General features: G+C 46.9%; 1 protein-coding gene across 3 annotated transcripts in view; it reads right to left on the reverse strand.

The window, feature by feature from the left end:
- The window catches only part of SUSD4 (sushi domain containing 4), a 74,399-nt gene extending 73,791 nt beyond the window's left edge, over positions 1-608 (reverse strand). The window contains exons 1-2 of one of the 3 annotated variants that reach the window (XM_055816380.1): positions 448-608; positions 10-165 (exon numbers count right to left, since the gene is read on the reverse strand). In XM_055816380.1, the coding sequence (XP_055672355.1) occupies positions 10-130 (121 nt within the window). In that variant the 5' untranslated portion in view covers positions 131-165; positions 448-608. Of the gene's footprint in view, positions 1-9; positions 219-297; positions 388-447 lie in introns of those variants that run through there. The other 2 variants (XM_055816381.1, XM_055816382.1) reach the window with 2 other exon arrangements.
- Between the last annotated feature and the right edge of the window lie 12,403 nt (positions 609-13,011).

Raw genomic sequence — 13,011 nt, forward strand, 5'->3', positions numbered from 1 at the left:
CTCACTCACCGCCCGCCGCCGGCCCCGGGCCGAGGCTCAGCGCCAGCTGCAGCCAGAGCGCTGCGGCCAGCGCCCGCCGCCGCGCCGCCGGGAGGGCACCGCCGCCGCTCGCCTGCTTCCCATGACACATCTTCTGCCCGCCAAAGGCATCCGGTTCGCCGCCGCCTGCAACGAGAGAGCCGCTCCGCCTCGCCGCTGCCCGGGGCGCAGCGCCGGCTCCGCGGGTCGCCCCCGCCGCCCGCCGCGCGGCTGCCCCCGCACCGCCCCCGCCCGCCCCCCGCCCGCCGCCGCTGCTACCTGCGGGGGCCCCCCCCCCGCCAGCGCCGGCGGGCACCTCCGCGGCTGCAGCCGCCGCCTCCGCCGCTGCGGCTCGGCAGCCTGCCGGGGCCGGGCGGGCGCGCACACGCGGGCACACAGGCGCGCACACGCGGGCACGGCCGGCCCTACCTGCGAGGGGGGCAGCGGGGAGCCGCAGCGCGCACCTGCCCGGCCCGCCCGGCCGCGGAGCCCAGCGCCGCCGCGGGGAGCCCTGCGCTGCGGGACCGCCGGCGCCCAGCGGCAGCGCGGGCAGCCCCGCCGCGGCGCACACGCATGGCAGCCGCGGGCAGGGCTGCGGCGCCCCGCCGCGCTCGGCGCGGCTCGGGACGGGACGACAGGGAGCGGGGCCCCGGCGGGCGGCAGCCCGGGCGGGGGGGCCTCGCAGTGCTCCGCTCCGGGGGGTCCCGAACACTTGCAAGGGCAGAGGAAGGCGAAGTTAAGGCGGGCGCGCCGGGCTGGCCCCGCTTGGTTTCACTTCAAAGGGGGGTCCCGGCGGGCAGCGCTGAGGGACCAACTTGATGGTGCCCCGGTGCTTCCTCAGGCAGCGATACCGTTAGAGGCAGAGGCGAGACACTGCTCAGCCAGGCCGACGGCAGCGAGACTCAGCTCAGCCAGGCCGACGGCAGTGCCGCATCATTCCCAGCCGAGGGGGTGCGAAGGTGCATCACGGAGCGCTCCCGCCCACCCGTGGGGGCACTGGCACGCCCGGGCCTGCCGCTGAAGCCATGTGCCTGTTGGGAAGAGCTCCCAGCTGGACTCAGTCAGTCTGTGACATTCAGTGCCATGGATCACCGAATCGGAGACACTGCCTCGTGGCTTACCCGGCTCCGTGTTTCCCGGTGCCCTCCCAGCGCACGACGTTACGGGTACTGTCCCCCCACGCTCCGCGGGGTGCAGGCCTTCCCTTGCTCTGAGGTGCCGGGCGCTGTCCCCTTGCTCCAAAATGGCGGACGGTGTCCTCTGGCTGAGGAGGCCACAGAGCCGGTGTTTGTGAAGCAGGCGAAGGCGCACAGCATGCTCCTGGGACGCAGTGAGGGGCAGAGAACCTGGGACAAGAAAAGACACATTTGTGACAGAAAAAAAAAAAAGCTGGGGCCCGGTGGCAGCCCGGGCCCAAAGGTGTGCAGGCTCCTACTCACAGCATGTGGCCATAGCACACTCTGAAGCTGCAAAGTTAATAGTTGATACTGGTGAAGGTACACGGACAGCTGGAGCTGCTTTCAGGCATCTCAGCTACCTGATGCTGTCTCCTCCAAGTTAAAACTTAAGGCTGTTCAAAAGGGGCTTTAGCTCAAATCGGTGCATCAGGTAGCAGTTCACAGAGCAGTCCAGGAAGCGTAAATCTCTACGTCTATACTCTCACCTGGGGAAAATGGGCATCTCATAGTGAAGTACAGGTCCTCCATTAAGATGGGAAAAGCATGTGGCCAATTTTCAGCTAAGAGAATGTTTACCTCTGAGATACCTTTGATGCTCCTTTTAAAAAATGAAAATCTGGAAACTATAGAGCCTTTTCACCCAAGCATCCTTTCACCTCCCCAGTCAGCCCGACGAGGGAGTTCAGGTTAGTAATAGCTCTCTCAAGCCAGGCAAATACAACACAGGCACAATTATGTGACAGAGATGGTTCTTCTAAGGCAATAAGCTGTTGGCTACTACAAGTAGTAGGACAGTGCAATAATGCAGCAATTCCTGTTATCTGTAATAGAAAGATCTTTATTTTTATGTCACTGGTTTGATAGCTTTAGCTTCTGAAAACAAAACGGCAGAAGATAATGCCCCCAGCTGAGCTAGCTCTGTTCCTGTTCTGCACCCATTAAAATGCAAAGTGCTGGACGCAAAGCCTGCCTTCGGCATGGATGGGGCCATTGCACCTCGATACATACTGCCCTGACTGAGGAGGAAGAGACGAATTAAATAGTGTCTGTTGGTGTGGATAGGTCCTACTTAACCTCTTCTGCCATTTACTCCTGTCCCCATATGTGTGCAGCTGTGCTTCTGACACCGTTCGGCCTGAGGAGGGACAACCAAGTGCTCCATCAGCCACCCAGGCGAGTGGGGGTATAACCGCTCCCAGCAGCACTAGGAAATTAACGTTCACTTGTGCAGCAGCTCTTCTTTAAAATCTTACTGAATTGTGAAAATTTACCTCTTGCCGAGCAGTGCATGGATGTAGAATGCAAGATGGTGGCAGCAGCCAGAGGCCTGGGGCGACTGACCCCCAGTGGGAAGGAGTTTGGCAGGCATCCCCGCCAGCCAAGAGCAGGAAAGGGCTCCTGCAGCCCAGGAAAGCCCAAACTGAGTGAGGAGCAGCAAGAGCTGGAGGAGGATGGTGCCTGAGGCAAGCCCGACTGCAGACAGGCAGAGGGGAAGGAGCTGCTCTGCTTTGGCTTGGACTTTGTTTCTGGAAGGGGTAGATTGCCTGAAGGGCTACAACAGCTCAGTGACCAAAACTGACATCTGTAATCAATTTTAGTGCATCCTTCTGAGCTGGTGGGCCCAGAGCAGTGATCAACGGGCTGGACCTGAAGGTCTGAGCTGCTGTTGCACAGCACAAACTGCAATACAGGAGGATTTGTCCCCTGACAATCCCCCCCCCGCCCCCCCCCCGCCCAGTGTCTCACAGTCACAGATTCTGTGATTTTTGTGCCTTCACACATTCATTCACCCCTCCACTACTTACTTAAGCAAGTTTATAGCCATGCCTCAAACTTGTAGGGCCTAACCCTGAATTGCCTCTGATGGGGATAACACCTCACCAGCACTGGCACAGATGGGCTGGAAACAAGTCAGACAGATGACATGACATTTTTTTTTCTCCATATGTCCTCACAGAGCTGCCTCCATGTCCCTGCACTGCTGCTGCAGCTAAAAATGCCTCTTATTAGCAGCCAACCCCAGAACGGAGACGAAAAGCTCCAGCCGCTCATCTGTGCCCACCAGAAGCAGGTTCCCATTGTTTGGGCACATAAATATTGAGGCAGTGCTGGTAGTGGGGGGAGATCTCTGCTTCCTTGCAGTGGGTTGTGGGTGCTGCCATGTGGTGAGAGGCATTTCTGGCTGGCTTCACCCTCGTCGGAGGGAGAGGGCTTCAGCTCCCCTCCAGCTGGTGTGCACAGCAGGCTCCTGGCTGCCTCTAGCAGGCGTAGGGTGGGCATCCCAGCTAGTTTCTGGCTGTTTGTGGGTTTACAGCTTACCTTCTCCTGGAGCTTCATAATCTTCTTCATGAGTAAAACACTGTGCTTATATTTGAAGTTACAGGATTGTATTTTCGTCTTGCCGTACACACTCATCTATTTCATTCTCTTATTTTTATCTTCCCATACGTACTTATTTATTTGATTAACTTATTCTGAGATCCATACCGGATAAAAGGCTAGATTGAAAAATGCAGCTATGTGCGTCCAACCCAAAAAGTGGTCCCTCGCTCCAAACCAGGTGACAAGAGCAGTAACATTGACTCTGCTCAGAACTAGAGAACATGACGACCATGCCCACCCTATGCAGCATTTGGCCCTGAGTCCTTAATACAATACAATAGTTTCCTCTGCGCGTGAAGGTGTATGAAGTGCCGTTCAAAGCATCCAAGGCAAAGCGGGATCCTGTGACATCGCCAGCCTGAGTGGTGCTCTTGCAGTGTGAACCTGATGGTCAGTGCTCGTGCCCGTGGCATGGGAAAGTACTTAAGGATGCTCAAGGATGCAAAGCCAGGACAAAAGGGGGACAGGAGGAGCCAAATGTGGTGTAGTCTTGTTCACACTGCTTATTGGGAAGGTGCCTGGACTAAATTATTTCGGGAACCGCAAACAATTATTTTGTGAAAGGGGATAAATTTGTTCACTCCAAAAAAGGAGCTAGGGAATGAATTAATGTGAGTGGAGAGTGGACAATGTTGAACCAAGACCTGTGAGTGAAAACAGGGCAGACGCACCCAAAGAGCTGCTCAGTATCTAAGGTAGGCGTCAGATGGACAGGAATCTTTTTAGTCCAAATTTGCAATTTCTCCCATAACTGGAACAGCTGTTTCCTAGCCTGGAATACACCCAGATTCATTTGGTTCTTCCCTTTTTACCAGAAGTGTTTGGACACCCACTATTGCAGATATCCCAGCAGTGTCCCATGGTCAGCAGTTCAAGACCCTGAGCTTGCCCTGGACCAGGAGACACACATGGGGCTGTGTGTGACCTACACAGTCAGGGCACTCAATGCCAACCAGCTTGGGCTTTCCACGGAGCAAACTGTGCAAGCTGGGTCAGAGTAATGTGGTTCTGCCCACGTCTGCTGGACAACAGAGCAGTTGGACCTGTCACCCAGGAGCTGGGAAACCAAATTCCTTGGTCTGAAGGAACTAAAATGTTGCTTTCGTCAGTGAACAGACACTACAGACACTGAAGCTACATCTATGTAAGTACATTTAACAGTTCTAGTACACCAGACCTAATTTCTCTGTATTGTTAAATTGTTACCACAGCATTAGTCTGCACTGCCTAACATTCTGGTTGGCCTCAGTGCATGAGAGAGGTTGTGGGCACCTTTAATTTGCTAGCAAAAATGTAATGCAACAGGTTGGCTACTGTGTCTTTATGTGATTAAGTGTTTGGGTTTTTTTATTTATCCCATTAAAATATTCCTTCTTCTGCTCACAAGCAAGGTCAGAAGGAATTGTCCCAGTGATGTGGCTGCTTCATCCTTTAGTTAGATTCCAGCAAGGGTGAAAAGGATGTAGCTGTGATTGTAGCTGAGGGTATTGAGAAAACTTATTTGTGGTGGTGTGAGACCGTAAAAAGGACACTAGGGCAGGTTAGTGACAGTTGAATGAGTATAGGGGTGGTCAGTCCATGGGGAAAAGAACAGCTTAACACAGAAGTCTGCAATTAATTATTTTTAAATATAAAATGGTAATGACTAGCATTGATATTTGGCTGGCAGAACAACGTTCCACGCTGTAAGTACATATTGTTGCGATGCATCCTCCAGATCTCCTGGGCACAGACCAGCTTCCTTTTTCATCGGCCACAGGAAGAACTATTGTTTCCCAGCCCACAGGTATCATGTTGATAAACACAATTCTGCTTGTGAAATGAAAAAAAGAACCAAGCATCATCCAGCAAAATGCAGGGGGATGCTAAAAGGGAGTTCTGAGTACCTTGTAAGGCACAAAACTATTAAGAGATAAGTTTGATAAGTTCTCATAATGGCCTTGTCATGTCCGTATGGCAGATAATAGCCTAAGATATGTGGCATTTCTTGTATCTGAATGGGCTCAAGTTTTCAAGCATTTTCAAATAATCACATGACTGCTGACTTTACTAGTTTGTTAAATCCCCTTATGAATCAGATAAGACATTCAGGCAATTTCTTCATACCTGGAGTCTTTTTCTGTTTTAACTTGGAACCATATTTCTGTTGTAACTTGGAAATCTTAATAAGCCGAGATTTCACAAACATAAGCTGTCCATGGGTGACCTGGGGAGGCATACATTATTAAGCCATGTAAGAATATGCAGATGCTTTTCAAAGAAAGGTTTTATCTTCTTAGTTGTTAGCGTTGATGCCTGACTGTTAATATTCAGAAGTGAATGAGTTCCTGAGTATTTTCCAATCTATTTCCAAGTGTGCTCTGGTCCCTTTCAGAGCATTCCTGGAGACCCTCCTCTTCACTGTGCCATTGCCTTTGCTTGACTCCACAAGAGGCTACCCCCTCACACCTCTCTGAGTAGATTTGTATTGGAAATCTTGATTTCATCACTTCATTTCACCCCTCTCTAAAAAGGCCAGCCTTCTCACCTACATCTGCCTGAAGAAGGTGATGCTGTCCACTTGGTCGGTAATTGCAGGGACTGCAAGAAAGCAATTATTCTAAACAGAATACTTTAAGGTGATTGCTTAGAAGAGAGGCTTGCCTTCTAAGTGTGCTTTCAAGAACATGTATGCAATTAGGAGGATAATTATTTTGATAAATTCTGAACCACTAACAATTATGATGACGCAAGAAAAGCAGCCCTAAAATTGTTGAATCCTGATTCTGTAGATGCTAAGTGCTGGCTGCTTTCAACTCCTACCAGATTCAAATGAGAATTGAAGGCATTCAGTTTCTTACAAAGTCAGGATTTAAGAAGAGACTTTCCCTTCCCTTAACATAATCACTCTTGTTTGAAGGGAGCGGGGGGCACCCTGAAGAAAATGACAGGAATATGAAAAGGAGAATTCTTTTTCCTTCACTGAGCCATTAGCATTGACAGCTGTAAAACCACATCTGGGACCAATACACAAACATTAATAACCAGCCATCAGTGTAGTTTTACCAATTAGTGCTAATTACATTTCATTAGAAATACTGGCAGCATAGGGAGGGTGGAGTCTGAACTACTTTTTTGTTTCCTACTGACCTACTTAACTACTGAAAAGTTTTAATTAACAGAAAACTGTATTTTTATTTCCATCAACATAGTTCAGAGGAAATTACATGAAAAAATGATACCTGGCTAACTGGAGAACTGAACCACATTGCACTTACTGGGAGGTCTGTTCTTCAGCTGAACCCATGGAGTTTTTTTGTACTTTTCTGATTATAGCCAAATTGTACTTGCCACTAGCCCTGTGACGACATTTGGCCCTTGCTTTCTGTTAGAGTGATTCCCAGCAGAAGAATGTCAAGTGAAACAATTCCAGGACCTGAAACAATTTAAATCGGTTGTGAATGCTTTTCTTTATATCCCCATGGACAAGGAAAGGGTAGCAAATATGAATTGCAATATGTAGTGTTTGATCTGTAACACCCTTCTAAGCATGAATGGTATTTGTCACCCTTAAGCATAAACTCAATAAACTTTTCTGTGCCCACAGCACACTTGACACAGTTAATTTTCTTTGTATTATGACACCTGAAGTTCTGCATAAGAGGACCCGGTGTCTTTCACCTCCAGCTCACAGATGAATTACTCACTGAAGGTTTGTCTGTGTCAGTTAAGATGCTCAGCCCCATCCATTTTCCCACTGGAAAAGTTCTCCTACCACACCTTCCAGTCTTTTTCACCAGACCAGCAGAGGCAGCCCAGAACAGAATGAGGAGGCATGCATCCCACTGCCACCACACCTTTGGGTGGGCAGCGCAGCCCGTTATGTAGGGAACTGCACAGGGAGACAGCAAGACACACATTCCTTCCTACCAATGCTTGAACTTACAGCTGCCAGCAAGTCCCTTGGACTCAGCTCCCCCAAAGGATACTTACATTCAAAACTGCGATCTCCAGACCCCTGCTCCGCTGCGATTTCACTCAAAGGCACTTCACTGTTTCTCAGGAACAATTCCCAGGGGTCTGAGGGTATGTTTCAGGGAGTGGGCTCTGCCCCGACAACAGGGATCTTGCACTTGCCTAGGAAGCGGTGTATCTCTGTGTGCTGGATCTGTGCTAGCACGACACTTCCGATAAGAAGAGCCTCTTTCAAACCTGAAGGGATGTGCCTTCCCTTGTCCAAACCAAGCAGCTGAGCTTTCTGCCCAGGTGCAGAAGAAATCTGCTTCCATGGCCCTTGGATCGGGCCCTTGCATCTCATGTCTCCGCAGGGTCTGTCTAGACACGGCGTGTTTGCTTAGAATTATTTAATTAACCATGTAGAAAAGTTCAAAAATGCGCTCTACCTTTTTCCTCGCATAAAGAGCAGGTTTATATATCCCTTCAGGACACAAGGAAAGAAGTAGGAGGAATTGGAGTGGAGTCCCCTTGAGAGAGCAGAATGAAAGAGCTGAAGCAGATATGTTCACACATATTCTTTGAAAGGCTATGGCATGAGCAGAGCTGCTGTTTGAGAGCCCTTCCAGTGCAAATACCCATACCTTTGCAGTCATGAAAGCAGAATAACAGAAAGAAGTAAAATGTCACAATTTTATAGCACTGCATAATGGCTTTCTAAGTTATGAGGGATTTTATACCAGGTCTTAACCAAATGCCAGGCAAAACCTTAACTTCATAACACATGGTCAAATATGAATTTGGAAAGAATGGTTTACATGAATCTTATATATTCCATATATATACACATTTCCATATATATATGTTTTCATGTTTCTTGATAGGGATACAACAATCAGTTCGTTTTGTAGCAAAGCCATGCAAAAGCTACAAAAGAATAGTTGCATCATTGTTACACTAGAATTTTTATAACTTTATTTGGCATATGTTTTGATGCAGATATTAAATGCAAGACTTCTAGAAAAATCCACAATGTAAAGCAACAGCCATACAGTGGGAATTAGTGCAGCCAGAAGAAAGGGACCAGAAAGAAAAATCTGCTAGGCAGTGCTTAGCATTAGCAGCTTGAAGAAGCATAGATTTGGATCTGAGCTGTTCTGATTTGTAATTTCCATGTTTATTTTCTACTTTTTTCATGTAGCCACAAAAATAACTTGATTTGGCTACAGCCACATTACCACTGAGTTGTGCCAATTGTATCAGCTGTTCATTTGGCTCTCGGTACAGGCAACAAACAGCTCAGGTTCGTTCAGGTTTCTCCCTGCATGTGATCCTTTTTTCCTTTTTGGTGCTGCATTTTTGTAGTTGAACATCTGTCAGCACTTATCAGGTGAGATGATAACAAATCTAAAGCTGTCTTGAAAAAACATGATCACCATTACTGCATACTGTTGCCACCCTGAAATTCATAGCAACAACAGGATTAGTTTGAATTGAAGAGAAGACTAAACTAGATTAGGTTGGATTAGCTATTCCTCCTTTAGCAAAAAAACCCACAACCCAACCCTAAACAAAACACAAAACCCAAACAAAAAGAACATCAGCAGTTCTTAAAAGGAGAGGAGCAAGACGGTCAGGGTAGGTCCACACCAGCCCTGCTGGGACATGTCAAGGTGTGTGACTTGGGTGGTCCCTTCCCTCTGTAGTCCGTGCGGGGAAAGCTGTGGGTTGAGAGCCGCTGGGCAACTGAAGGCACAGGGAGGGGGTGAGAAAAAAGGGCATGGTTAGAATTGGGGTGAGTTACCCTGTTCCCTGTTTGGGAACAGAAGACATGAGAGAGAGACAGCATAGATTTTGTAGTTGAACATCTGTTGAACATCTCCTGTCTAGCTTGGAGAAGGAGAGAGCAGCAGCCTGCCAAGGAGACTTTGCATGTGGCAACAGTGTGGGTTGGAAAAGCCTCTGAAGCAGTGCTGCCTTCCTCTTTTCTCTGTGTCCCTGCCTTCTCTGCACAAGGTCTCCTGCACCCTCCAGGGGCAACAGCTCCCCAGAGCGAGGGCTGAAACCCTACTTAGCTATGCAGGAGAACGAGTTCTGTCTTTCTTCTGGGTAAGACAACTTTCAGGTATATGGACCTCCATGGGAGTCATCTTATTCTTCATGCTTGTTGATCAAAAGCAAATCCATCCAGGTCTACTCTTCATCAACAGGTTAACTGTCTCAACAGGTTAACTGTCATAATATTAATGATTCCTTTTTCTTCAGTTTAGTGCAATTTAAAAGCTTAGCCCTTCTTTGTAATTAGGTGATGAGGGTATAGTATTTACATGAGGAGATTGTTTTCTTTAAAGTGTAGGACACAAACTGAAACATAAACTGATTTCTTTAGTATAGCAATGTCAACACATTTTTGGTGCATAAAGCATGAGGTATTACATACATGGATGGAACTGTGTATGGAGGTGATGATGGCAAGAGCTTCAGATGACAGGCTTTCAAAATCTAATGCTAATTAGATCTTCCATCTGATCACACCTTTTGTGTCTCTCTGACCATTACTTTTCTCTCAGTTGCCCCAGTACATTTTGTGTGCTGAAGAGTATTAGTATTCAGTTAAACCTAAGCTTCCGGAAAGGCATCAAGTTTTCTTGTGGCAGTTTGTTCAAATAGTTAGCTAATTTCCATGTGAAAATAAGACTCCCAACTATCCAACTTCAATTTGTCATCTTCAGATCCCAAACAATGATTTCTTAGAGCCTTTTCCATCTGGACTTAAGCATCCTTTCATAATTGTGCTTTTCCCTGTGAAAATGCTTAAATAGCACGTGTGAACCACTTCACAAGATTCTTCAAGGCAAGCTCAGCAGACTGAGCTCTTTACATTTCTGACTCCAATTAAATAGGGCTACCTGGTGCATGGGGAGACTGAGCAGGGGCAGAACCCCCAGATGACAGGGACGTGCCAGGTTGCCTGGTCCTAGCTGCCTGAGCCAGTGGTCCATGTGGCCTGGACCTGCTCAAGCCACTACTGTGCTGGGGTGGAGAGGTTTGTGCTGGGGTGGAAAAGGCTTTTCTCAGTCCTGGGAGAAAGGGCAGGGAGAAATGGGCAGTCCTCTCTTGGAATGTTGTTCCTTCTCCTCTTTGGAGCAAAAAACTTTAGCCTTGCTTTCACTGTCGAGAAGGTCGTAGTAGCCCATGACCTTTTCAGAAGGACTGCTCCACACTGGGTGATGACAGCCACCATCCCCAGTGCTGGCTTTGTAGGGAGCTAGCACTGACCTGCACTGTGGTAACTCCCTACAAAGCTCCTAATGAAAAGCCCAGACTGCCTTGTGCCCAGCCAGAAAGGAACTGAAAGAATTCACTGTCATGTCTTTTTGTCCCAGCTCCATTCCCCACACTTCACAAATTCTCATCTATAACTGATTGTTATATGTTGCCCTTCTTTATTGACTGTACATCACTGCTTATTCCTAATTGTTGCTTTCATTTTTTCACAGAGTCTGGGTGGCCTTTCAGGCAACGCTGTCATCTGTGTTGGCACTGGAATCACAGCTTTTTGGCTGTTTAACGAGCTTTTCTTAAGAGCTCACAGTTCTCCATCACATTTGCTCCTTCTGATTTTTTTTCTCACTACCAGTCTCACCATTTTTTCTTCATCTTTGGGAAACTAGTCCTTCTGAAACACTAAAAATGTGTAAAAATCTGTTCTCTTTTTGCCCATTCTGTATATTAACAAGCAGTGAATACTGTTCCCTGGTTGACCACCTAGCCTTCCCCATCACAGAGTCCAGGGTAGATTTGGTGTAGCTTGGGTGTTCTAGGTTAGGAAGCTACCCTTGTAACTTTTAGAAAAAAATGCCTTCAAAATAGTGTCTGAGGATATTGCAGTTCTTTCCATACACAAAGCTTGTGAAGAAAAGAGGAATTGTATATGTGAAATTTTGTTGCAACTGATTTGAATCCAGGAGTTCCTGTTCAGTCCATCACAGTCAAGTCAGAAATTATTTTCCTGACGTTTGAGACTGTTGGGGTAGCAGGTTGTATTTCAGCTGATGATTTATTTATGAATCTGAGTAAAAAGATTATTTATGACTGCAAATGTGGGATAAATTGTAAAATTTTACCTATACCCAAAATTGAATCACAAAACTTCAGCCTATATTTTATTCACAAGCTTCCTTCCTAATATATTATTTACGAAACATAACATTATCTCATTATATGTGGTCTTTGCCCCAAAGAGTTTGCAGTCTCATTCAGGAACCAAAGATTTTTTAGCAGAGGAAAGCATAGTGAAGTAATTAGTTTTGAAATAAACAGACATAATTTTAGATTAGAGAGGATGCACTTTAATTAAGGCATCATCCAGAAACCTTCATCTGCAGGGCACACTTTCTGCACCAGCGATGGCAAAAGATGTTACGCAAAGGGCTTCAATGCAAGCAGAAGCCAATCCTCTTAGATTATGACAGTGAAATGCTTTTACCTATGCCTAGGTCATAGGTCTTCAACAAAGCACAAAGGATAGTGATTCCAAAAGCCAGGCATTATGTTTAATTCTCCTTAAAATACACTGAGCACACTTCCCTGAAGTTTGATTTTGCTGGGAACAGAAACCATTAAGGTGCACGGTCCTCAGGCAGAGTTACAGCGCTGAGAATTATTCCACCACAGTTCAGTGCAATTTACCATGTCTCATAATGCCTGAATACAGGCAGCCCATGAATACAAATGGGAAGAATAATTTCATTAAATTATTTTTTATAACTGCATAATTTTAGTAATTAAAACCTTTACTTATACCAATTCAGGAGTGAGCAAAGTATTATACTAATGCACTGCACTTATTAAATTTTTAAGGTTGACTAGCAAATTTGTGGGCGATGCAAGCCATAGTTGAAAAGCTTTGAGGACAAAAATGGTCAAACAGCATTTTGATTAGCACAAATATATTTATAGGATTTGTCTCCCCAATTTCAGTTTGGTGGGAACAGATGGGCATTTTCACATACCCAATTCTATGGCTATTTTGCTGTGCTTCAGATGTTTCTGAGGCACAGGTGTTTCTAGGCAACATTCACTGAATTCCCTGAGGAAAAATATCAGCACAGGAAAAGCAAAACTAAAAGCTGCCTGACCCAGGAGCTGTACTGAGTTAGTCTGTTGTCTAGTCCTTCAGTTATTCAGGGCCAAAGAAATATGCTTATTTACTTCTTTGGGGTTTGGCTCAAGCTTTTAGGTTGTGATCTGCAAAAACAGTGAGAAATTGAAACTGAGCAAAGACTGAGAGATATGCAAGGGAGCACTGAAAAGAAGCTGCTCGTCAAATACTGATAATCATTCAGTCATCTTCATAAGCATGCACCGGATGGAAAACAAATGCAACAAAGCACATGCTTTACATGGAAATCTTGATTTTATGCATATTTTATCCTGCCAAAAAACCTGTATATCCCACAAAAAATACATGTAAGGGAGCGGGACTCTGTTCAGATTT

Source organism: Falco peregrinus, chromosome 11 (assembly GCF_023634155.1).
Source record: "Falco peregrinus isolate bFalPer1 chromosome 11, bFalPer1.pri, whole genome shotgun sequence".
NCBI classification, from domain to species: domain Eukaryota; kingdom Metazoa; phylum Chordata; class Aves; order Falconiformes; family Falconidae; genus Falco; species Falco peregrinus.